Here is a 26,238-nt window from a genome sequence, read left to right as displayed (position 1 = left end):
TGATTTCATAGTGGAATTATCGACCTCCTCTGGTCATTGCAGTCAAACATTCAATAGTCTCATGTCATTCAAACAATCAATAGCATACCTTGTCAGCAAAAACTGCTACGTTTTAGAACGCCGCATACTCTGAAATCGCTAGCGGCGACAACCAACACTGGTGATCGCGATTTCGTATTCTGTAGGAATTTGCAAGCCTTGTTGTGATCATTACGATGAATGAAAGCTTCATAAACAATTCCTATATAAAAAATATTCGCCACCGCCAGCGAGATCAGAGTATAGCCGCATCGTTAATGACACAGGAGTTCAGACATATTTTTAACCCATTCAAACCATCTGAAGAAACGTTTCAACTCTCTTTCTAACGCCAAATAAATCCCTCAAGTCTCCCTAGGTAAGAGAAAAGCAAAGCTTCAAATCTCGATGATGAAAATATTAATAAGACGAATAATAGTACATATAACCGAATCAGGAAAGATCACACACCGCAGAATTAAGGGGCGAACAAGGATAGGTACACTATTTACAACGAATTTACTTCATGATAGAAGTGTTGAAAAGTCTAATAATGGTCTTATTTTTCTAAACATTAAACAAAAGAGTATATGAAGGAAAATATAGAGGAAGCAAGTTAGAATACGAACAAAAATGAATTGCACCCCGTAAATAAGCGGAGTTACTGATAACCCTTCTCCCGGAGATCTCGTCCTTTTTCTGAGTCTATGTACCGTCTGAAACAAGAAAAATCAAGTTTTTTTAAATTTATTTAACGAACAAATCATTTACCTACCTTCTGTGTTTTGCTATCATTTCTCTTTTTGCGATCTGATATGGAGTCACATCCTCGTCTGTCACTGGACTGACTAATGATGCAGCCGAAGGTGACTGTTGCGGAGACGAAGAAGTGAAGACTGATTCTGACGATGATGCCGCATCTTCACCACTGCTGTCATCGTCGTCATCAAACAGCAGGTCGTCATTGTCTCCCGCTCCAGCATTGACTCGCCAAGGGTGTTCATCGTCCTATACGAAGAATTTGCTGTAACATATTCGCAAAAACTGTTACTGCGCTTCACCAAAAGAGTAGAATAAGGCATACAATAAGATACTAGCAAAAGCAAACGACAAAAGAAGAAAAGGCAGCAATGTAATGTAGAGTTGCTCTTCACTGATTTAATCTTACATTGGCTGAATTTTAAGATGATACTTTGCTCCAGAATATGTCTCCTTCCAAGTGGGCTATTGCTGCTACAGAAAAACAAACCCAGACAAAAACAAATGGAAAACCTACGTCGTTCCCCACTATACCACCCATGAATCCCACTCGGCCTTCTAAGATATTTTCTATAGTTGCTTGTGTTGATCCAGTTATCCGAAGATCCTCCATAGCTGTTTCAATTGGTATTTGAGGAAACATTTCGTGTACCTAGGAAACATTAGACGGCTACTAACTCAGAAAATGTAAAATATGACACCTGATGAGCCATTCCCATCAACTGCGAATCATCATGCTGAGTTGGACGTCTTAGAAATGGGCTAAGGGCTGATGTACCCGTGGAGAATTCGATAGAAAACGGAGGAAGCCGAAGGAAACCAAGGCTGAAGTTCGTGAGATCAACACAAGAATGAGATTGCAGCAAAGGAAGCATATGAAACCAATGCTTACCCTCCAAATCGAAAAGTGGTGGTTGAACCTGGCGTTGCTGGAGGTTGCTGGTTCATTGGTGGTGGGGCCGACACCGCGCGACGACAAGTCGGACAAGATCCATCTTGAGCCAACCACCACATCAAACACCAGTCATGGAACTGATGACCACAAGGAAGGCGACGAGAAAAACCAAGTTTCTCCCAACATACTGGAATTGAACATATACATGCTATATCGAAACAAGAATGTTCTAGCACTATTACCTATAATGCAAAACAGATGGAGAAACCTAACACTCATCAGTTAGAACGAAGTAAACAAAAAGAAAAAACACCTATTGGAAGTGTACGTGAATTAAAAAAATGTCTAGCGAGTACTAGCCCGTACATCACGTGAAAAAATAATCGAAAATCTCTTTCACTGGGTCACAAATCAATCTCAATCTAAGTTTTTTCTTTTGTTTTTCAGTTTTCAATATCTTTCGATCAATGAAGGAATTGAAAGCATACCAATACAGAGATCTCTTTCTTCAGCCTCCTCGTTAGGATAAGTTGACTGGATGTGCAGGAAAATCTGGTTATGCTTGTGGTGACGTGACAGTGTGTTGACTATAGAACTAGAAAAAACGACAATCATAAGGACAATATAGGACTAAATGTACCTCCTAGAAGAACACACTTACTAGTATGCATTCTTAATGTGATAAAAGAAGAAGAAACATGTTATATTGAATCCGAGCGGCGACATAAACATGAGATGAATCTGAAATGTGTAACCAATGTCCACGCAAAATTTTGCATGTGAGTTGAAGTGCAGTAACTACATGGTGACATCTTACCAAACAGTACACGATTATTGAAACAGCCCAATTATCTCAAAACCCAATAAAACATTAACTTGTGTTCATTTTAGACACTTAAGTTGTGGACTGGAAGTATTCCAACGCATAAAACGTCTCAATTGCTTACTGAGAAGGTATAAAGTGAGTGAAATGATGCGAAGTTGATGACGGATAAGTACAAATGTGTTTAATTACATTGGACAAATCATTGTTATTCAATATAATATATTATCACGAGGAGACTCATTATTACAGCAGATTTTTACAAAGAGAGCATACCAGCTCAGGAGCGAGGTTTTTTTTTACTGGCTCGTGAACAAAAGATAACTTGAGAAAAAGGAAAAGAGAAAGTTGAAAACTATATGTATTATAGGAAGAAAGACCAAACAGTAGCAACACTAGAGCAACCCTAACATAAATCCTACTTCCTCAAATATTAATTAATAAAACTCACATAATTAAAAAGCTGAATAGTATCGGTAGCGAGGGTGACCGACAAGTCCAGCCAATAGTTGAAGTGGCGCACGGCATCTGGACTACGCGCGAAACGTTCAGATGATGACAAACAACGCAGAAGACCATGAAGTGAACGTAACAACGATAAAGAAGCCTATAATTATATGATTAGTATGAGAAATTATGTGAAAATATGAAACACTCACATCGACGAGGAGAAAGAGCATATGGCTGACATTGATATGATCGTGAAATCTAATCACCAGCATTACTAATATAGCAGCGAAGACGAAGAGTGAGAAACACAACCATGATAATCGACCACCGGATGAGCCCGCAGATGTAGACACCTGAACCGGGACTAGTAGTGGAGTTTTTAAAATTTGTAAAATTATAAATATATATTTAAAACAGCAGTGTTAACTAAGTTGCACGTGAAATAGTGCTAATAATAGAACATGCAATTGTGTCCCATATTTTTCTCACCTGTGACTTTCAACAGCTAAACAAGGTGACAATGAGCAGTTGATACCGCGTTAAAGAAATGATGTCCCATAAAAAAACACTATACTGGCTACGTCCTAACGTAAACAGAATCATTCAATTCATCTTTTAAAGGCATCACCCCATGAATCTGAGGTGATACGGATTTCAGGTGGACTATTCGTATACGGGATCGTAGATTAAGGAGAGGGGGTGATTCCGTCCATTTCTTCCTAATTACCGTAAAAAACGGCCCGGAAGATACGGCTTCAAACGTTCTGGCGCGCGATTTTTTACAGTGAGTTCGATTGGAGCGCGCCAGCCGTGTGCACACGCCACATCTTCTGGGCCTTTTTTACGCTAATTAGCAAGAAATGAACGGAATCACTCACCTCTCCATAATCTACGATCTCGTATACGAATACTCCACCTGAAATCCGTACCACCTCAGATTCGTGGAGTGATGCCTTTAAAATAAGTACACCTTCCAAACGGAAGGTGGAAAAAAATCAGCAGTCATAACATATTGGTGGAATACGGAAACCTTGATCTAATCTTTATTCCTTTTTAGGAGAGACACTAATTGAGGTGATTTCCACCATTTTACCGATACTGAAGCTGCAACTTCACCTTTTCGTTTATTTCTTTATTTTTCCGTTTGTCCTATCTCATTCAACAAACAGCGTTCCTATTTCCTTGAGCTCCCACCTTTAATTTCTTTAAAAAAAACTTACTAACCCATCATTTACAAATTTTGTGGCTTGACCTTTTCCAGAAATAGTCTTGTCCCTATCGTACAAGAGCGATGTAGCGCAGGAGTTGTATTATAGAAAAGCTAGTTTTAACGGCCAAGACTTATCGATCTACCTCTGCATACAAAATGAAATCAATTTGTCATGCCGTTTCGCCATTTTAGAGCAAGTGCGAAGGCACCACTACACAATTTCAAGGGAAAGAATTCGATCCGGTCAGAGCGGAGTCTCGACGTGGCATTACAAACGTTTGTGTGACCGAAAACATCTCAAGACTTTCACCAAAACAAATGCAGGGCATCTGGTTGTTCAATAGTCGAAACATTAATCTTTGGATTAACAAGAGAGTAAAGGTAAGGAAAAGATGGAAACTTCATTGGCCTAGGGCAGCCGAAGCAGAATCTGCCTTGAGGGGGCGATCCCTGCTCGCGTTCGTAATTAGACTGTCGTCATTGTGTGAACATTTCAGCGGTGGTGCAACAGCACTTCGGTCAAACTATCCGAACGTGTATAAAACACTCACAAACTTGAAGCGTTGATAGGCGATATCATGCAACACTGTCATAAAGCCAATGATACCAAACCACACCAGCCATGGCAAGATTCTGTGTGATTGGTGAGCACCAGCCACCACGGAAAGAAACACTACGCTAAAACAAGAACAATGAAATACATTTAGGAGAGAAGCGAAAACTATGGTCGAAAAAACTGAGGAAAAAAGAAAATCGGATGAGAGTAGAGGTCTGGAAATACCTGAACATGAGGAAAGATAAGAAACCATGGCGCACAATAACTTCTTCTTGACGAGTAAGTTCTTTGAAGGTTAGTTTAGTAACGAATTTTGCTATGAGAGCAAGAACTGCGAAATAGGTGTTGACGGAAACCTGTAATTGAAATACTCACATTTATAACGTTGGAATTTATATGAAAGTAGAAAAACGAATTTACCCATATGAGAGGACTATTGCCTTTAATATATTGGACGGCCTGAACCACCGTCAGCGATGAAAGGTACTCCAAGTCCTTGGCGTCATATATGGACGTTAACGAACTATTAAGTATTTCCTCTTGAAGAAGTGATCTAATCTGAAGGAAATCGTAACAGAGTACAAATTAAACATATACAAAGCCAGTGCGGCTGAGAAAGCCAAACTGACTTAATATAAGTGAAAGACCTGGTATTAAAAGATGAAAATGATGTATATAGAATCTGGCGATAAACAATCTGCTTGTAATGCGCCAACGCCTTCGACAACATTGAGGAATTTGAGGTCCATGAACGTGTATAGTAGAGTCAAAACGACATGAAGCATGGTGCAGTAGCGCAAGTGGTTGCTCTCGTGCGTGGTGGAGCGTAGCGGTTTGGATCGAGTGAAGACTTCTTCTACCATCGTTCATCGCTGCAGTTTGTGCTAGTCCCAATCCGACTCCAACCGTCTTCTCCGCTCCGCTTCGGGCGCAACCGCTTACGCAGCTACACCGTGCTTCATGTCGTTTTGATCCGACTATAACTGGCTTAGACAATGATATGGAAGGGATGTGGAATGTATCAAGTCTGCATCCTCACAAACAACTCTGGTGCCAATTCATGGATTCTGGAGAGCTGAATGTTCGGTTGACCTAGAGCGGCTTCAAACTAAACTTGAACTCCTTAAACTTGTACCCCTCTTACAAAGTGCGTTGCACCCGCCCCTGAATTGACGTTATTTCAAACGATATGATAGTAGAACATGGTATCATAAATATAAATAATATGATGGTAAACGTTAGTTTGGAGGACATCATTAGATTTCCATCAATTATTTGCTACTATTCATATGTTCACAATCATATCAAACTTCGAAGCAGTTGGCAGCTACTACTTCTACCAATTCTATCAAAACCTTAATGCAATGGATGACAAATTCAGTTTACGCATTCGGCTTCATGCTTCACATTCAAGCAACGCCGCAATATTTGAGAATGGCCAATCCAGTGTGTTACAGCTACAGTGGAGAAACTATGGCATTGAAATTAAAACTCAAATGAGGATATCCATTATGCTCTCAGCAACAAATTTATGAGAATCCATTTTGCACTGCTATATACAACGTCAGTCAAAAACCAACTGCATTTTTTGTGTCCCCAGTTGGAGATATGCATCTATTTCGCTTGCCTTGATAACAGTAATTATGTTTACAAAAAAAGATTGGTTCTGTCCCTAAACATAACCCCGGAAGACCTATTCACCGTACTCTCCCTTTTACAGAACTCTCAATGTATCAACCGATTCTGCATGATAGTGGTTCAGTAGATTGTTTCTTATGTGAATAGAAGGTCTACTACAAAATGGAAAGCTTAACAGCACTATAATGTCGAGATTCCCGCTCACTCACCGCTGCGAATAAATGACGTTCGTCTGATAGTTACTGTCATTCGTAATCTATGAGAGCGATTATCAACAATGCCGACTTTTTGCAGGGTTCTGAGAAATTCGGCATATAAATTCACATTTTGAAAGAAGGATGATTTAGGGATCCAGATATGCAAAATGTAGTTTCTGGATTGTGTGTCTACAGTACAGCGCTGCGTTGCACAACTCTACTTTGAAGAATGCACCTGCGTTGTGCAGTCAAGTTTGTTTTTCCCTTCGAGCCTTCACGAAATTTCCACACTTGTGCCTACCGCAGTCGCTTACCAAATAACTCCTTATTATGTGCCGTAGCCACCACTTAGAATCAATTCTTGCAAAGCGACGACAAATTGATTGCTCATGCTAAAATCTTATTCTGGAACTAACTCATAATGCATATGATCATGCGAACAGTGGAATCGCAAGAAAAAAAAAACTAGTGTGAATTGGAGGAATCACCTTTGAGTGATGCCTGGGGAGTGGTCGTCATCAATCGATACGGAAGCATTTCAACAAGTTAAGAAGTTTAATTGTGTAGATGTACGATTAAGAGGCACTATTTACCTCAAATATCGTAATATTGAAGGGAGTAAATCCTCTAGAATCTCCAGGGACCAGTTATGAGCACGGAACAGCAATGTCAAAAACAGACCAACACGTTTGAGGTCTTCACTCGCACAATGATGGTAGTCAGTGCTCCATTTCCGTGATAATATCAACAAATACTGTTTTGCAAATTGTGAGAATAGCTTGCTACAGAGATCAACGCTCACGAGTAGCTAAATTTAATTAGTAGAAGTTGTTGGGTGGTTTCTGCGCACCAATATTAACGAGGGAAGAGGTGAAGTGAATTGAGTGCAGCACGTGGCCTTCAGCCTGCGACCATGAAACTGCACTTGAAGCCCTAACTATCCCCGATTACATGCTAAATTCTCTGCGGACTTACACATACTAAGAGCATACGTATAGTACCATAACAAGGATATCCAAAATTAGTGGGTCATCGTTGTGCACTACTCTTAGGAGCACCTACCGCAACGATGACCCACTAATTTTGGACATCTACAGTTTTTCTAAAGCAAATATGTGGATTTGATCCCATGAGTTGAACCACTCACGATACTTCATGAGATAATATCTGACAAACTTCGTGGATGCATTATTTACAGTTTTCTTAATCACAAGGTAATACCTGGGTAGCTTAACCTTCTTTATAATTAATATTCTTAAAAGCACGAAAAAAAAAGTATGGAAAACAAAAAGGATAATAAAAGCCAAACCTCAGGTTGAGATTTAAATATACTTATGATGTTAGCCAGTGCAATGAACGAGATACAGAAACTAATGACGATGTAGCTGGTCAGCGATGGGAAAGGAGTCCGGCTTAATCGTAGAACACTAGAAAATGCTGTGTGATTGTTGCGTCGTGGACGATCCATTTCTTCAGGCTGAAATTAGAAGTTAGTATCAGGGAAGAAAATCAAAGAAGCATAGAAATTTCACCAAAGGAGTAATCGGCATCACAACACCGTTTCGTGCGACCAAACGACAAGAAGTGAATCAAATGTGCGATACTCGGAATGGACAGAGATAACGATGTTTTTTTTTTCAGAATATTCAACAAGACAGTATTGGTTTAGAAGAACATATCAATTAGCCTTCAACTAATTATCCGTTTTCGTCGACGTTGTTTTCAACATGGTCGTGTATTCGTATTTGTATTACATTAACATATTTTGCCAGTCACAGGAATAAAATATAATGCAATTACTTTCCATTGTTCGTCTAATTACTCTTTAGAAGAATTTTATACAGGTAGCAAATGTGCTGTTGCGTGATAGCACATGAGTTATGCGCATCGTTTCTAAATTAATCCAGGCATCAGGACTTATGTTGCTCCGGGCAACCGTATTATGGATCAGTAGCCACGCATTGATTTGGAAGTATAGTAGGTTGAGCGCGTCTGTTCTGTCCAGAGTCTTACTCGTCAATTACTCCTATCTCTATCTCTACTCATCTGCAACTAGTGGCATATCCGGGCTGCTCAGGACTCGATTAGTGTTGGCACCTGTCGCTATTCCAAGAAACAACACTTCGTGACATCATCGAGCTCACCAAATGTAAATCGACTAATGGAATTTTGGTTCCCGAGATGTGAGGTGCTTACTAATGTGTATGAGATAATGGTATGAGGCCAAACAAACAAGCGTGGGAAAAAATCCAAAATATTCCTTTCAACACCGTTCCAAACGGAAATTCGAGAAAGAAGCGGACGGGAGCTGGATGGGGGTAGTTCACTGTAAAGCTGTCCTGATCACTAAGAGCACAAAAACAGTTCCTAACCGTCAAACGCGGATTACAAGAAGCCATTGCTGAGGACCCTTTCGGTTCTCCTCTTTTCTTTTCTTTTTGCGAGTACTACACGATAAGACTTAGCTATCTACTTCCAGTAAGCCTGTTCGAAGAGTTTGGTAAAGTTAAAGCATTAGCAAGTCCAACTCTAACTCCTTTTTCTTAGTAATGCAAAAGGTGAACATAAACGTCTGAACGAGACGAACGTTGCGAGTACTGGTGTGGAGTGAAAACTCATTAGGAAGTATCTCCTCGCTAACATCAAAGGAGAACTGATATGTTGCACAAGGAAAGGGTTTAATTATCGTGAATCTGGGCAAGGAAAATGAGTTTAGAAATGATATTAACGTCAGTCATCCGAAAAAGGGTATTCACTGATTCTATTAAACTGAGCAGTATTACTACGTGATTTTTGCTCTTATTTATTAATATGAAGACAACAGCATTAGTAGAGAACCTAGAGGGCATGAAAAGTAGCAGTGATCTGTTTGAAACTAATTGTTAAAATTTGATTTGAATGGGCAATTCGTCAAGGAGCATAGGACGTCTATTGTTTTGATCATGTAAATGATACACTATCGATTGATGAATTATCGGCTTCTTAAAAAGGGAAAGCGATTTGACAGGTAGGAGCGTTTTTTTTTTGCTCTAATCGAGAAAAGTTCGCGCCTACAGCCTTCATAGATCGTAAAAAATAATCAGGAGGCTTCGTGCACAGCAACCAAAGAATGATACTGAAGGTATGCAGGTGTTCCCCATGAGTGCGTATGCTCACAAATGCGATGATCAGTAGCGTCACAAACGCAGTAAGCCAAGAAGTAATACTGAGAACATAGTTAAATATTTTTGAACAGTTGTTGTGACCACGCACGACACAAAGCGCTATGATATTGATTAAACACCGTCCGTACATTCACATGAATCTCCCAGTGCCAATTCCAGTATGTTTTTCAATCACATTTTAGATACGTGCTCACAATATTGAACCACTAATATTTACACTTGCTTATAGCGAGTGGATCAAGTGAAAACAGCAGGGTTATGTAGGGGGACCATGTTTCAATATGGCGACTACAGAGTGCCGAACTGAGAAACTCTAGAATTCGAAGCCGAACTTAGGAAGAGTTTGTTCACAAAACTGCACGAAAAGAAAAAGATCACGGTGAGCTAAGGATCGGAAAGAACTACTGGGAAGAAGAATATGGCAGTAAGAAATACGCCGAGAGGAACACCATGGTCAAGAAACTGTACTCGCTCGACCTCAGAGGGAATGCTCTCCTCGAATTCAGAGGAGAAAAAAAACGTTCGGAATAAACAAGGCAGGAATGCCGTCAACACTTGAGCGGATCCGATTCCAAGGCGCGTTCCGGCCCCGAGGAACGAATTTCGCGCGACGTCTCTTTGCTCGGACGAGTTTCGTTGCATACGAATTTGGTCAGATAATATAAATGTAGCAACATAGTTAGCGCACAGGGATGTTATCTTAGATGGATTTTGGAGATCATTGCACTTTTCCATTCAGTGGGAGATTTTAAGTCTTAGGTTGGATTCTTTATCTCTTTCCCAGTGAAGCCCTTATCTGAGGATTGAGATGGTACGCAGTTAAATCCTGCTAACGGTCCATATATCGGCAGAGTTTCGGTTTTCACGCAATTTATTTTTTGGCACTCCAAAGTCAGTAGAGACATGTTGTCTCGTGATTGAGATACTATATTTGATTGTTTATAAGAATGTGGGACGTTTCGCTTGTTCGTTACTGTCGGAGAAGTTTCGCTTGTTCGTTACTGCCGATATGTCTTACTTACTGTACGTCTTTCTTCGCTGATCGCTGAGTTGTATACAGCAGCTTGGTTTATTTGCGTGTATTAGCTGTTCCTGTTTTAATGCGGAGCACTTCCAATGTAAGAATATCAATGTCACATTGTTACAGACATTGGTCGATTACATTTCTCATTACAATGTCCAGCGGGTTCGTTTCGAGCGGTGAACTGGAAGAAGAGAAGAAGAGACGCCAAGAAGAATGGGAACGGGTGAGGAAGCCGGACGATCCAGCATGTCAGTTTATGCAGAATTCTTCGAGAGCTTCTTTTTCTGCATCTTTCCCATTTAAATCCTCTGTTTTCTCTTATTCAAGTGGCTCCGGAGCCGGAGATTTGTCACAAGTCATTGTTCGAGCAACTAAGAGACAACAAAGAGGCTAAACAAGCTGAGATCGATGAAGCTAAGAAATTCAGTATGTCTGGCCTACTTTGTTTTTATTACATGTATGTAAACTGTTCTTCACTTGAATTCAGAAAACATGATACGTGGAATTGATGAGGACGAGAGTGACTTTTTGGCTCGTGTTAGTCAAATGAAATCAGAAGAGTTACGGAGAGCAAAGAAGGTGCTTCTGTCTTTCATTTTGTTATCTTCTTTTAGTGTATATTCTTCTGCTTTCTTGTTCCTCTCATGCAGTTCTCGTAATTCTGTCTTTGAACCTTCTCACTTTTATAATCTTAGGAAGAAGAAGATGCTATCAGAGAGGCAGCCATTGTTCGAAGTCAGCAGAATCTGGTGGAGCCTCCCACTGTATCACAGCTTAAAGTTGCACCTCCTGAGAACCGACCGCAAAGGTCGAAGCAAGCTGCGATATTATCCACTGCCATAAAGCGCAAATCGTAAGCGTAAGCATCGTTTCATAAGTTCATTTCTGGTTGAGCCTGCTTTAGAACAAGTAGCAATGGAGAAAGCACGGCCGAAAAAATGCCTCGCCAAACAGACGAATCGAGCAATAATCAAAAAAATGCTCAATTTCCTTCACAACCTGCCGTTTCGGCAATGAAAGTTGTCGGAAGCATACCGGGTATTGGTAGTTATGACGCTTCCAGGTACGCTACTGTTTGGTTCTGTATTTGTTCTTGGAGTAATTTACTGCTACTGAACTTTTCTTGATTATCTCTAAGCTCAACAACTGTTTGGAAACTCATGTATTCGTCTGACACTGCTATCTATGAACCTCTTTTTTTATCGCAGTCTCAACTTACTACTCATATCTTGGAACACTACAACCGTCAGAAATTATCCTTGTATAAGGCTTTTTTTCTCCCTTGGAAATATGCAGTACAACCATAATATGTATGCTATTTTTCACCAAAATGTGTCTTCAATATTTTCCTTTCGGTTGGATTTCCCTCCTTTCTTTTCCTTCTGAAGGCTGGACTTTTTTGCATCTTCCGCCTTTGTGCACGAGTCGTTTTTTTTAACCTGACATACCTTATTTCACTAATTTCGGGACTACGTAAACTTTTTTTTTGCCAGCGGTGGACTCCGTTAGTTCAATACAAGCTGCTGAATTTTTTTCATGCTTTTCACAGTGTAAAGTGTTTGCAGTTTTTGGTCAGTATCGCATTGATATGCAATATACAAACAATACAATATATATTATTATGCCCCCTTTCTTCCCTCCTAAAAAAATGCCTACTAAGGTATCGAACTGAATTGCTACTCTGAGGTAGAAGGAGCCTGCAACTCGTTTCACATATACTGTTCCCAGTTCTTCAAAAACTGTGAGAGCGTTCTTCCAGAATCTGTCTCAAAAAGGGGTTTAGCGAAAGTAACTTCTACTTTTCTTCAACTTCTTGGGGTTTGGTGCTGATAGCGAGTGCCCGCCACTTTAGCAGTACTGACTGATCTTACCTTTGTTTTCAAATTACCCAAGAAGGAGGAACAGGACGCAAATTTCTAGTGAAATCGTGTCTTGACAACGAAATATTTCACTAGAATTTCAAAGTTATTAGTACTTATTATTCAGTCTCACCTTAAGTTAGCCTTTACCATAGAACTTTCGCTTTTTAACGTAGTGAGTAACTGATGTTTCCAGCGTTTGATGAGTTATCTGAATCATTCACTTTTCGAAAATAGGACACAACCCTCTTTATTATTGTTATTTACTTTTTTCGATTATTGCCTCTCCCAAGTCTTTTTTCCGCAAACTTATCCCTTTCTATTGCTTGCTGCTTTGATTCCGTAAACTCGTTAGTGTGAATCGCATCGTTCCATTGAAATGTGGTACTTTTTTATCCTTTTATAAGGTTCTGTTTAGATTTACTGTTGTGTAACCCCTGCCTTCCAAAATTAGGGATATTTGCAAATAACCTGCAGATTTCTACAGCACTGATTGTTTTTCTTATACAGAATTGTTGTGCAGCAGATGCACCTAACAGTATTTATCCGCTACTCTATATTGAACTTGTGGTAATTTATAACCAATGATCTCGTTCACTATTTCAAATCTATCGCATCATTCTTCCAGCCTATTGTTTATTGAAACAGTAAAATGATGTGTTCTTTGGGATAAATCAGTATAGTGGTAAAGAAAATTTTCAAAATAATGGCCAGAAAAATTTTTGTGCATGCTGTATTCAACACCTGGGCAAATATACATTTCTTAAGAGATCCTAGTTTATACTTCAAATACAGGGCTTTTCGAGAAAAAAGAGGCTGCTTGTTTATTTTAGGTGCCCACTTTTTGGTGATAGCACCATCCTTTTGAGATGAAAACTAAAAGTGTTTTTTGATTTCACGCTTATCTTAGCTGTGTTTAAAGGCATCACCCCACGAATCTGAGGTGAGGATTTCAGGTGGAGTATTCGTATGCGGGTTAGTAGATTATGGAGAGGGGTGTCATTCCGTCCATTTCTTCCTAATTGCCGTAAAAAACGGCCCGAAAGATGCGGCGCGTGCAGAAGGCTGGCGCGCTCCAATCAAACTTCTTGTAGAAAATAGTGCGCCGGAACGCTCGAAGCCGTATCTTCCGGGCCCTTTTCTACGGCAATTAGGAAGAAATGAACGGAATCACCCTTCTCTCAATGATCTACGATCCCGTATACAAATACTCCATCTGAAATCCGTACCACCTCAGATTCGTGGTATGCTGCCTTTAAGATGAGACAAAAAAATTTAGGGCTGTTTAGATGTTTCTGGCATTTATTCGTTTGAGAAAGAATGACCTTCTTATCTTGGTAAAAAAATGGTTCTCGAAAACATTCTAAGCAAATGATGAAGGGTAAACGAGTTGGGATACTACGTTTAGGTTGTTTAGTTTTGTGAATAAAAGTTGTGATAAGGTTTGTTTTCGCACCGGCGGTCCTCTTTCTTTTCATTTATTCTCTTTTCGTGCGACTCCTTTTCCCCACATTTAAATAGCGCCTGACTTAGTTTTTTCTAATACTTTTTAAGAAATTGAGGGTATAGCATTTTGCCATTCATTTACTGAGAGATCCGAGTGTTATCTTCTATTTTCTGGATATTTCGTAGGATCTTTTTCTCCTACCATTCTCACCTTTTGAAGTACTTTTTTTTTCTTGCAGTGATAGCGCTTCTTCTGATAGCGAAGATGAAGAGGACCCTTACATTCCCGTTTTACAGACGACGCGACCGCAGAAGAAAAGTTCATGTGAAGAATAATTGTGATTTCATTGTAAAAGAGTGCGCAAAGCTTATCTTCCAGTCTGTTTATCTTTTCGGGAAACATTTCAAATTTTATCAAATGTGTCAGTCTTTGGGCTGAAATAGTGATTCTTCGGAAATATCACGTACACGACTCGGATAAGTTCTCGTACGTTATAATGTGCAACGTCTCTAGAGCTGCTGAGCTGTATGTCATGCACTCATCAAACACCTGTAACTAGTGAAGCGCAAAAGTTCTGATTGCTCATCCAACGAGTGCATTGTACGTTGAAATCAACTCAATGTGTTTGTATTTACCACGCTTTTGAAGGTGATAATTTTCTGACGGTATCCGTGCACAAGAATGTTCCAACAATATTTGTACATTAGCAAATTTGCATCTGTTTCGCTAAATTGATAATAAAAATTGATGCTTGTTGTTATTGTGATGATTGTTGTGGATGTGCTTCCCTGATACATAGAAATATTATCACAACACATTCGTTGCCTTGATTTTTTTCTTTTCGTTATATATCCATTGGCAGATGAGCTCGGAAACTGTTGCGCAGCATTACAACGCAGTACGACAGGATGGGATTGCTGGCCGAGCAGAAAGTAGAATTTTCTACCTACGAAACCTCAATAACTGGATCAAAAGCGAGTTGATAAGTGAGGATTTCGATCAATTTTCTATGATATTGTTCTTTACTTCCGAGAAATTCAATCATCATTCCAGACGAAGCTATGCATTTGCTTCGAAATGAAGCTGTCAATAAAATGTTCCGACCTCGTGTGCTTGATTTGGCTTGTGGCAAAGGAGGAGACCTTAGAAAGTGGAAAATAGCAAATGTTGATAGCGTGGTTATGGCTGGTTAGTTTACTGAAATAGCTCAAATTTCCGATTTTAAGTCAGAGTCACTGCCAGCTTAATCGTTATATCTTTTTTTTATTGCGGTATGCTTCTATTCTGAGGCAAAAATTACTAAGGATAGTTGTCCTGAGTTACGTATGCATGGAAAATATTTGAAAGTGTAATTTTGAAACTTGCAAGTATTTTACTAGTTGAGAATTGATCACAGTTTGTAAATGCAAGTAAACTTCTGGATTTCCTTGGTAAATTTGATGCTGTCCTCTTTAGTTCAGCGTTGTTGACATTGCCAATGAAATAGCGATGTCTTCACCGAAGAGGGTGGCATGAGGCGACGTGACCTCTGTAACAAGGTGTAAGGATCATTCTTCTCTTGCTTTCGTTGGAAGTGCCTCTTTGGACTACTGGCGTTGAAGTTTCGAGTAGAATTAAACAATTTACGTGCACACCTACTGGTCATCCGAAACTTTGTATGTAGATGGTATTGAAGTTATGTTGCTATCTGACATATCTTGTTGCGCCTCAGTTTTTAAAGGTTCTAGCAAAAAGAGTGTACACCTTTATATCTGTGCAGATCACTCTTGATCACAGCTAATCAGCCCATCCCGTGAATCACTACGGGATCCGCGATATAGCATGTCGTCCCACATTGATAATGATCTTTGTGAAATTCTTAGAATCAGAATTTCTCGGAAACATATGAGGGATCCTCTTAAATAAGTGGACTGATTATCCAGTCCAATCTATCATCATACATCTTTCCAGTAGATTTTTTTTTCGATACATCACATTACGTGTTACAGTTTTTCATTCGATTAGGAAAAAAGAAATTTCTAGCTTATTTGATGTTGCCATTTCGAACTGGGTTGGTAATTTTTTTGTTATTCCGCAGTTATCAAGGTGTAAGGCAAAAATAATATTCGTATGCTCGGTGTTGTTCAACATGTTTAACCGGCTATGCGCGACGCTTCTGTTGCGGGGTATGCCCTTCCTCTGCTCTACGCACATTCCCTCTTCCCCCATCCGTGCTCTAATCGAAAACGCACTCCTCATACCAGGTTAAAAACATTCGCCGCTAAGTAGATGATCCAATGCTTTTTTTTTTGAAAACTGATAGTTACAGTCAAGAACTGGACCAGCGCGTAATAAACATGGGTACCTGCTTACATAGGTAACGAATCAATTTATTTATGACGGCTCTTCTCCACCTGAGTAGCACATCAAAAATTAAAATTTTCACACACATTCTCTTCCCTTTTCATTTCTTCATATTCATTATTTTCACGAATCGTTGGCTGTTTACATTTTTTTTTAAAGAATTTCATTTTACTTTTGGTCAACGTTTTTCTGCTTAATGGGTAAGTCTAAAGAAAATTGCATTTTTATATCATTGATTTATAGTCGGTTCAAAAGAACATGAAGTTCGATGCAGTTGCTTAAGCGGTTGCGCTCGAAGCGGCGCTTTAGAGCTAGGGGTTGGGATCGAGGTGGTACCATCGTGAACTGGACCGATGAAGGTTCAAGGTTCTCTTCTCGATCCTTACCGCTGCGCTCCACCGCACCTCTTCGCTTTTAAAATTTATGTTACAACAGCTGGTCCAGTGAATATATTTTAGCACGAAGAAACGTATCATCCTAGTTGCTGTCAACGTGTCATTGCATCGTCCATAGCTGCTGATTGCAATAAAAATTTTGTGTCCTTGTGATTTTGATTCCAGTATCAGATTCTCCTAACTTGTGCATAATATTCAAGTCTTTAGCTTAATCTCAGTCTTCTTTTTCTTTCTGAACTTCATAAGTGTTCACATATTATCCTCATAATTTTTTGAACTGAGTTGTTTAGATGTTGCTGAAGTTTCTCTGAGTCAAGCGAAAGAAAGATATAACGAAATGGCCGAACGAGAACGCGGATTATTTCCAGCAGAATTTGTTCATTCAGATTGCTGTAAGGTAGGGATCGTTGAACGAAACTGAAATAAGTAGTCCGTTTTTTTTTGAAACTGAAATAAGTAGTCATTTCAGGATAATCTGAAGTCTCAAATCACGTCTCATCCAGAGTTTGACCTCATTAGTTGTCAATTTGCTCTTCATTATTCATTCATTGACGAACAATCAGCTCGTACTTTTCTACGTAATGCAACGGAAACATTACGACCGGGTGGATTTCTGATAGGAACCCTTCCTGATGCTGAGAGGATCGTGTGAGCTTAATTTTTTGGTGGTTGTTTTGACGCATGCTGCATGATGCGAAAACGATTTCTCCTCCTTTTCCTCTTCTCTGATTTTTTCAGACTTACGTTTTTTGAAAAAAAGATAGTCATTTTATACAAATTTTTTTTTAAAAATCTGCAAAGAAGTACTGGTCTTTTGTAACGTGGCTCAGTAACAATTTCGTCTAAATCTTATACACTTCTTTCGAGTCCCTGTTGATTTACTGTCATGCAGAGCCTAGCCAGCGTTCGTTTTTGAAGGATGTGCTGCTCTTGTAGACATATATCAAGCGTGGCTTGACAGACTTGACAGACAACGCATTGCCGTGCTCTATGCTGCCTGGATGAATCTCGATCATCCAGAATAAGACGTTGGTTAATGGAAATGACGTAAGACAGACATGAAATAGCCTTGCTCGACGATAGCCGTTTTGATACCATCGTTCTTTTTCACACGTGGCCAATTAATGCTTTCTTTTTCTTGTACGCCCCTGCTTTGATCTGTGCCGGTGCCCCCCGTTGAGCAAATGAGGTTGTTCTATTCCTCATGTCTCGTTCCCATATAGTGAGGCAACTGTCGTAGGCAATAGGTGAGTCATACAAGTTGCTTGGGCATGGGAGACATGTAGTTGTGGGATCACCTAGATACTGTCATTATGTTTCTGTGTATGTGTGTATATCATCGTTGCCTTTACAATGGCCCTGTCAATGTGAAAAATGTATTCTTTAAATGGTTTTCTTCACTAGAAAAGAAATAGCTGTGTAAAACAAGAATTGTTTTGATATGCTGATTAAAATATTTTAGAATTTTGTCGCTTACATTCGTCTTTAGCTTCTTTGATTATCCTTAAAGGCACTGTATCACGAAATTGAAGTAGTGTGGAAACCTGATAGAAAACAGAATTCGGGGTGTAGATTACGAATATGGTCGTGATATGATACACCCTTTTTCCCTGAAAACGGCGTGGGAAATGGCGTTTGTTCATAGTCAGTGAGGTTAGTTGGGACATGCGCATCCTTCTGCACGCACCGCATCCACGTGCGAGCGGTCGAAGATCAATTATGTCTTCTCACTAGTCTATTCAAGTAAAATCAGTGAATAGACTGCTGGGGGACTCGATCGTGTACAAAGCTGGCGTATCTCGAAGCACCTCGTGGGAACATACCTTCCAATCCTGTTTTCTTTCTAGGACGAATAAGGGAAATTGCACAGGGCCACGCTTATACCCATAATTTACACCCCATGTTTTCCCTGAGGTTTCCGTGCCACGTTGGTTTCGCCATACGGAAACTCCCTTCATTTCGTTTAACGACTTTGTAGTGATATTGTTTTGATTTCTTTTTTTTATGGATTTTTTTTTGCTTATAATATTACCCATATATTACTCCGTCTTCGAACTTTGAGTTTTGATTTAATAGTTTCTTCTCTACAAATTCTATCTATTTGTCTCTCTCATCATTTCGCTACGTCGCCTGTAGGAATGTGGCAGGAGATTGAGAATTAAATCTTATTAAGATGTACGCGTAAGACCTTGGGATTTCTGGCATTTACCGGAAGCGTTGACCGCAACGCCATGCTTTTGTTACATTTTCCTTTTCCCACGTCGAGTTTTTGCCGATATAGGTGATCCATTCCCTTCTGTTGCGATTCTCCTTGAAAAGTTTGCAAAAAAGTGACATCTTGTGCTATGTCGGCGCTTATGTCAACTTGTTTCTGATCTTTCCGCCTTTTTCATGGCATCCTTTTTTTCGTGTAGTGATCCTGTTCTCCTTAATACTCCAAGCGTTCGGACTTTTTTCATTCGCTACAGAAAATTATTTACAGAAATTTTTTGAAATTATGGTTAGATACAGGGAACTAATCCACCCGCATTTTGTTTCTCTTTAGAAACAGAGCATAAACTAAGAAGGACACGCGTCACATCTCGTAGTTTTTATCTAGAAACGTGTTCTATTTGTTGTTCTTATCAATTTTTTTTTAAAGTAGCGGGTGCAAAAAAATCACTTGAAAGGGAACTAGGCAAGATGTCTTCATCCTGTCGTTTACTTCAGGTGGGCTGTACAACAAAACGATGGTGAATTCAAAAATGCTGTCTGTAGTGTTCAATACGACAATAAGGATGAGATGAAGAATCCGCCTCTGTTTGGTGCGAAATTCCATTTCACACTGGATAGCCAAGTGAACTGTCCAGAATTCTTGGCCTACTTTCCACTTGTGAAGCAGTATGTTCATTTTGTTGTTTACTTTTTTTTTGAAGGATTAGGATATTTGTTTATGTGATATTTGTTTTTAATTTCGTTTATGTTCTCTGTGTGTGAGAGGTAGCCAATTTAAATAGGAACCTTTACGGATAAAAAATGATGCGGGATCCTTACGGTTACTTACATCTGTAATCGTTTTCTCGAATTTGGCGAAATGGAGACCTGTTTTTCTTGGAATCTGTATATACCATATGTTTGTATCTCGAAGTTGTGATGGCTTATGCACTTTCTGGGTCCTCTACGTTTTCTGCTCCCTTAATCTCATTTTTTTCTGATGAAACGAGTTTAAGTAGTCATCAGAACGGACCTTTCGCGAAACAGGATGGGCACTCAATGAAAATAGGCAAACAAATCCCAACAGTGGTAACGTCGTTTACGTGTTGCAGATCAAATTCATATAATTGAAGTCCCTAGCTAGGATAGCTTACCGCTGCATTTATTTTCCTCATTCACTAGAGTTTCCGTGTAAAGCAATGATCGTTTCGGCTGATAATGACATGTGATAATCAACGTCGTTTCCTTGTCGATTGATGTAATTACGACACGCCAATTCTTATTGCCTGAAGTCTGCAGCATTAATGCCCATTCAAAATAACCATGGATTCTACGTAGTTGAGGAAAGCTTGGACATCGAACAAGATATAAATCCACTCCACCCTCAACTTTCAAAAATAATTAGACATCTAGCGACTGAATTACGCTACAGATTCCCACACTTGTTATTGCCGATCGTGACTCCGCGACTGGAGTCGTGAAATATCCCACGATATTTTCCGATTTGCCTGATGAATTGTTTTCAGGAACGGAAACTTACAACAAGGTGGATTTTTTTAATGTAATTCGTTCAACAAAACAGTTTCGATTATTTTCTAACAGTTGAGCAAAACGTGACAGGAAATTAGGCTCTCTATAAAGGATATTGCGTCTACTAGGTGAAGTAACTATATCACTATGAGAGAGTTGAGAAATGGTGTTACGGTTTGTGACTGGCCACAGCTTTCCCAAATTAATCCTTTTATTCATAATGATAGTTAAACTCTTTTTTTTTCTTGATCATGTATCAAGTTACGCCCACTTTTTGGGAGCGAGCCTTTAATTATTATATTTTAAAAGCAAAGTGTAAAAATGAAAAATATAGGTAGTTTTTCACCTGGAAGGTCATATATTCATCAAAGCCAAAGAAAAAAAACGCTATGACAGTAGATATACGGAATTTCTGAAATTCCGTATATCTACTGTACTGTATTTTACATGTACTGTATTTCTGAAATCGCAGAATTTCGGTGTGGGGTGGGCGTGGTAGTCATATACGTCATATACACAACTCTGTACGGTATGGTTGTGCGACAGCAAACATACGATATAACTTTTGATCTAAAATTGTCGAGTTGAGTCGTATGTGATGAACTGGTTTTCGAATATCTATAGCGAACACAGTCGAATTTTCGGAGAATAACACAACAAATAATTAATAGAAGGGTAAAAAAGCACAGTTGAATGACAACTTTTGTGCTTCAATACTGTTTTGATGCAGAGGATTTTATAAGATGAGGATATAGATTTCGTAAGATCGCGGCCATGTACACGGCGACGCTTGCGCTGTGGAGCCAGGATCAGGCGTGATCTTGGAAGTCGATCACTCTCCTCTACCCCGAAATTATGAACTTATAACGAAGGAAAGCGCACAGATTAGACAGAAGAAGCAGTACTTTCCGGGTTCGATTCCTTACAGAGCCAAATTTTTGGAAGAGAGGAGGAAACGTAGAACTGCACTTAAAGGATTGATAAATCAATATTATGTAATTCCCAACAATTTAGTCGTGAATTTAATAACATTTATTGGCTAAAAACAGGCGTATTGGTAAATTATCGTTAGGTCCGGAAGATCATTAATAACCTCGAAAAACACTGTGAGAAGAACACTCTAGAAAGTGGTTTGGACAGGTTTCGTTGGAAAAAAAGCTTGTTCTGCAAAATGCATGAATAATTGCATTTTTGCGACTTCCTAGTCTTTTTCTCTGGAATTTAGATGTTCCGCAGATAGGAAAATTGGCTTTTTCTCCATTTTGTGTTCTATCTAAATGGTGGAAAAAGGGAAGACTTAGAAAGTGTCCGAAATCCGTATTCTGTGAAGATAAACCCTCGCCTACAAAATACCGAAGAGCGTTGCTTCGCTTCACGTACGACCTTAGTTATTAGACATTATTTAACTTTATGCTCCTTTCCATGCTGGGCAGAAATCAGAATTTTAGCAAGTTTTCTCATTCCATCAAGGCGCTTAGCATTACCTCGCTTTAAGAACATTCCCCTATTTGAAGAGGATATCTAAAGAATTCCCTTTGTACAAGGTTTATCTTCAGGCGGTCTGATTCTCTTTAAGGTTAAATAGGAATAATCCGAAAAACATGAGGTTTTCAACTTTTCATCTAATCCCCGAAGAAAACTAGACGTCTATCAGAATATCAATCCAAAAATATTGTGAAGCGAGCCTTTTCCTACAAAACAGGTTCGAAAATATCTCTCAAATTAGACTTCTCGTGAATCGTTATTAACGATTTTCTATACCGAGCAACACAATCTGAGTATTTTTGTTAATTAAGTATTATTAAATTTAAATGTGAATTGTTGAATCCCATCATGTTGAGTCACTAACCTTTCAGGTATAACTCTAGGTTTTTTCTCTATCTGAAAAATTTCGATCCTGAGGTAGATCGAACCCTCGAGGTCCTATCCTCGTTTTTGTGGAACATGTGCTGTGTTTTTGGTTTTTTTCTTCTCTCTCATCGAACTCCATTCCATCTTCCCCGTTGATGATTTCCTTTCGGGAATATCCTGACCTGTGTTTGACCTTGAGTGGTGTAAGCTATAAGTCGTTCTGCATTCCAGTGAAGTGATACTCCTGCAAAGGGTAAGCCCTGCGCCTGATTGTTGTGCCCTTCTTTGTAGCGATGCTTAACGCACAGTAAATCCGCAGTCATTGCAGCGTTAATTGCTTGGTCTCTAATGTCATGCCGTCAGAACCTTTATGACTTTTATGGGAAAAATAGTGGATAATACTATATGTTTAGATCTGGACGGAGTCTCACAGGTGCGGAAAAATTAATTTTATTTCAAAACATGATTAGTAGGATTTGTTTTCGGTTGACTCGTTTCGCACAACCAACGATGTTATAGTGCTTGTCGATAGGATATGAATATTCGTTTCTGGCTCATATCAGCTCGGCAGCGTAATTTTTCCTATTTCAAAACTTTAAGAATGGAATAATGTTTGTTTTTGTGCAAGTCAGTCCCTGAGAAAAAATCATAATCTTGTTGAATTTCTTTAGAAACTATTGGATTTTCATTTTCACTATGTGAGTAATGAAGTATGTCGCTGCGACGCTACTGGTTTTGTAAATTTCTTTGCACTAATAAGAGGTGTGTTTAGAGAAGGATGGAGTTAAAATTGGTTGATTTGGGTTAAGTGGTTTATCTGCTTAATTCGACATTCATTTTGCTCTCCTTAGTGTACTTTTTATTATTAATAGATTATCTTGTTGTATGGTGGATTAAATCTAACTATTCACCTCAAAGACTAACGGTTGAGGTCGTGAAGGACTGCGACTTTTTTTCCGATCACGAAACCCATTGCATAACTGTAGAAACAATAACGACAGGTAGTTGTGCGGCGATGAGGGCCAATCTTAGAGCGCGTCAAAAACTCGCGGAAAAACCAAGTGAATCGCACTGGCGGTGATTACAGTCAGCGGGGTGCGATGCGAAACCTGTTTTGTGGCTACGTCTGCGATGGGTGTACTGTAGAGATGCCGGTTCTTCGTCTCTACAGTAGCCTCGCTTACATGACTTCTGGGTTTCGGGTTAAGGTAAGTAAGGATTGATTGCTTGATGAGACACCGCAGTTGTACTGCTATTCTGACTCAGTCTCCTGACTTATATGACACGAGGGCGAATTTTTTAGTGTTTTTAATGAGCAGAAGTTTTAGAGAATGAACATGCAGATTTTAAATTCTCGATGTCTTAGTAGTGCTTTCAAATCCAAGGAATTTGTATGGAAAGGATCGATAAGGATTCTTATTTTATATGTAGTCTACTATCATAAACCTTGTTTGTCACTTAGGTCGTGCGTGCTCTTGATTACAAGCAATATCTTTGAATTTTTTTAAAGGTTGTAGTTTTCACATTTTTTCTTTCTGTAGGTACCAGTTACCTGTAGAATTTCAACACATTATTTGCATGTTTTTTTAAGTTTTTAAACTTTGGCGGTTACTTTTTTATGCGGTTCTGAAGTTATTTCCTCTTCTAAATAGCAATACACATAGAGAAAGAGAATTTTTCTTGCGGATATTCCTGGATCTCAGGCTGTATGACGTTCTCTTTTAAATAGATTGTTCATTGAAATGCTGCGTAGTAATTCATCACAAAATTTACTAAATGGATAATGTTTCATCGTTGATAACCGTTTCATTTTCAGAAGACTTTTTTTTTAAGTCAAGCTTAGGCAAAATAAAATAAGAGTGGTAAATCGGCTCTTTTTTTAGCACTAGAAACGACAGTGACGGAATCAAAAGGTAGAGATTACTTCAAAATAACTTACACTTACTAGGCAGTCGAAATCATTCACTAAAAAGTCTTAAAATGTGGGAATTTCCCAAAAAATATAGTGTGCTAGGAGGTCCGTAATTTAAACTGAGTTTTCTAATTCGTTTTTTTTTGCGATGTTTTATTGATTTAGTGTGACGGTTGATTGAGTCGGAAATTGAATCCTTTTTAGTCTTCTGGAAGAGTTGGACATGGAACTTGTGTTCATGCGACGTTTTCCGGAGGCTCTGCAGCATTGGAAGTCCACGGGAGCTGGGTTGCTCGCTAGAATGCAAGTAAGAGGTATTCGTCTTGTCTTAGCCATTCAAACCAGGCTACTGACACTTTAAAGAGTTTTCTTTTACCGTACTTGATAATCTAGCATGTATTCAGGCCCTAGAGCCGTATCCATCGAGAAATGGTGCCAAACTGTCAGGTGAAGATATTGAGTACGAACAAGCGGAAGAGTTTGTGAAAAAACTTGATGCAAGCGAAAACCCAACTGTTGTAAGTTGAAGTAAATTTTGTTATCCGGTTACCTACGCATTAGTTTCTTTTCCACGGTTATCGTTCAGATATTTTATTTATTTATTTTACGTATATTTTATTTTATAAATATCTTCTTCAAAGCATATCAATTTCGTGTTATTCCTATACAGTAAACAATGCTGCACTTTTTTGAAATATTTGAATAAATAGCTATGACCGTACGAAGTAGAAAGAACTGCGTAGATTTTTTTGAACAGACGTGTGTCAGTAGCAACCTTCTGATGTGATCTTTTAACGTACTGTATTAAATGTTCCTTATCCAAGTTGTTAAAAATCAGCATAACAATGGAGTTGATCCTAGTAGTAATCATTTATTACATCATTATATTTATATGATCTGTGGATCTGCGATTATTATAGCTTGACCCGCAGCTCCGCGACTAACACTTCAGATTTCTTGCTTTAATTTATTTACATGAGTGTTATTTGTTGATATATATATATATATTGTGTTTGTTATTTGTTCATATATGTATATATATTGTGGATTAAGACCGCATTTAACAATCGCAGAATTTTTTTTTAGCACTGCATAACATAACTATTAGTCTAGAGCTGTATTTCCTGTATTTTTGCTCACCCTCTTTTAAAAACTTCTTTGCTGAAAGCTGAAATTTGATGGTAATAATTCAAATTAAATCTGCTTGAAATGAGGAAAATGAATTTGTTTTTGAAGCTTTTCTAAATCACCTTCTAAAACTTTAGTAGAGCTTCGAGTTTACTCGTTAAATTAAAGAGAATTTTCAATTTTTTCGCAAAGAATCGATCCCTTTCAGGGTACATTATCAAAATCGGAATGGGAAGCATTTTGTATGTACCTCGTGTTTGCTTTTCGAAAGAAAGGAGGAACCAGAGAGTCAGGATCGAGTGAAGGTGGACCCAGGAAAAGCGACGAAGCTCCTGAAGTCAAACGAGCAAGAACAGAAGAGGATGATGAAGAAACCACAAGTTGACTACTCCGGAACATTTTTATCCCTTCTATCAGGCGATTCTGAATCTATCTGTAAAGTCGCTGCCAGCTTATTTCGACCAAGTTTCATTCCCATTTCCATAAATCCACATCGTTTTTCACACTTTACTAGTTCTGAAGTACGCACCCTAGTCCATGATGATTTCACGGATTATTTTGATGTGGAGTACACTTCGAGTTGGTCTCTTGTTGATGCGGTTTGTGTTTTATTTAAATTTCAGTACTTCTTAAACATTTCCAACTTGTATCATGCTTGTTATACTTATGGGTGTGTACGTTAATGCATACTTTGTAATAAAACTTGTGTGAAATCGTTCAGGCTCTTCTAGAAATGTTTTAGTTCATAGTAATGTACTCAAGTATACAAAGGAATTCGTAAATTAAAGTGCAATATACTTCTCCCACTTCGTATCTACGTTCTGGTTGGATTGTGGTTGGGTCCTG

General features: G+C 38.9%; 3 protein-coding genes across 4 annotated transcripts; 2 read left to right on the top strand and 1 right to left on the bottom strand.

The window, feature by feature from the left end:
- Window positions 1-679: 679 nt before the first annotated feature.
- Window positions 680-8,096, bottom strand: RB195_006721 (uncharacterized protein; the record flags this gene model as incomplete). Its single annotated transcript, XM_064179955.1, has 14 exons — window positions 680-734; window positions 794-1,026; window positions 1,295-1,429; window positions 1,479-1,602; window positions 1,670-1,859; window positions 2,161-2,267; window positions 2,334-2,413; window positions 2,947-3,102; window positions 3,155-3,298; window positions 4,707-4,833; window positions 4,937-5,067; window positions 5,132-5,269; window positions 7,856-8,023; window positions 8,079-8,096. 14 exons carry the CDS (start codon window positions 8,094-8,096, stop codon window positions 680-682), a joined length of 1,806 nt encoding a protein of 601 aa, XP_064036870.1.
- A 2,623-nt stretch (window positions 8,097-10,719) lies between these two features.
- RB195_006720 (uncharacterized protein) lies at window positions 10,720-14,375 on the top strand (the record flags this gene model as incomplete). 2 transcript variants are annotated; one of them, XM_064179954.1, is made up of 7 exons in its annotated part: window positions 10,720-10,733; window positions 10,858-10,982; window positions 11,062-11,160; window positions 11,222-11,313; window positions 11,430-11,587; window positions 11,639-11,797; window positions 14,279-14,375. In XM_064179954.1, the coding sequence occupies 7 exons, from the start codon at window positions 10,720-10,722 to the stop codon at window positions 14,373-14,375; spliced, it is 744 nt and encodes a 247-aa protein (XP_064036869.1). The 2 variants fall into 2 exon arrangements, with proteins under 2 accessions (XP_064036869.1, XP_013290865.2); XM_013435411.2 differs by lacking the exon at window positions 10,720-10,733 and having other exon boundaries at window positions 10,886-10,982.
- Window positions 14,376-14,902: 527 nt separating this feature from the next.
- Window positions 14,903-25,777, top strand: RB195_006719 (uncharacterized protein; the record flags this gene model as incomplete). Its single annotated transcript, XM_064179953.1, has 8 exons — window positions 14,903-15,026; window positions 15,094-15,228; window positions 17,069-17,175; window positions 17,248-17,426; window positions 19,488-19,658; window positions 24,469-24,571; window positions 24,669-24,782; window positions 25,601-25,777. The coding sequence occupies 8 exons, from the start codon at window positions 14,903-14,905 to the stop codon at window positions 25,775-25,777; spliced, it is 1,110 nt and encodes a 369-aa protein (XP_064036868.1).
- Between the last annotated feature and the right edge of the window lie 461 nt (window positions 25,778-26,238).

This window comes from Necator americanus, chromosome I (assembly GCF_031761385.1).
Source record: "Necator americanus strain Aroian chromosome I, whole genome shotgun sequence".
Lineage (NCBI taxonomy): Eukaryota > Metazoa > Nematoda > Chromadorea > Rhabditida > Ancylostomatidae > Necator > Necator americanus.
The sequence above is the reverse complement of the archived record's forward strand: the minus strand, read 5'-3'. Positions and strand labels throughout refer to the sequence as shown.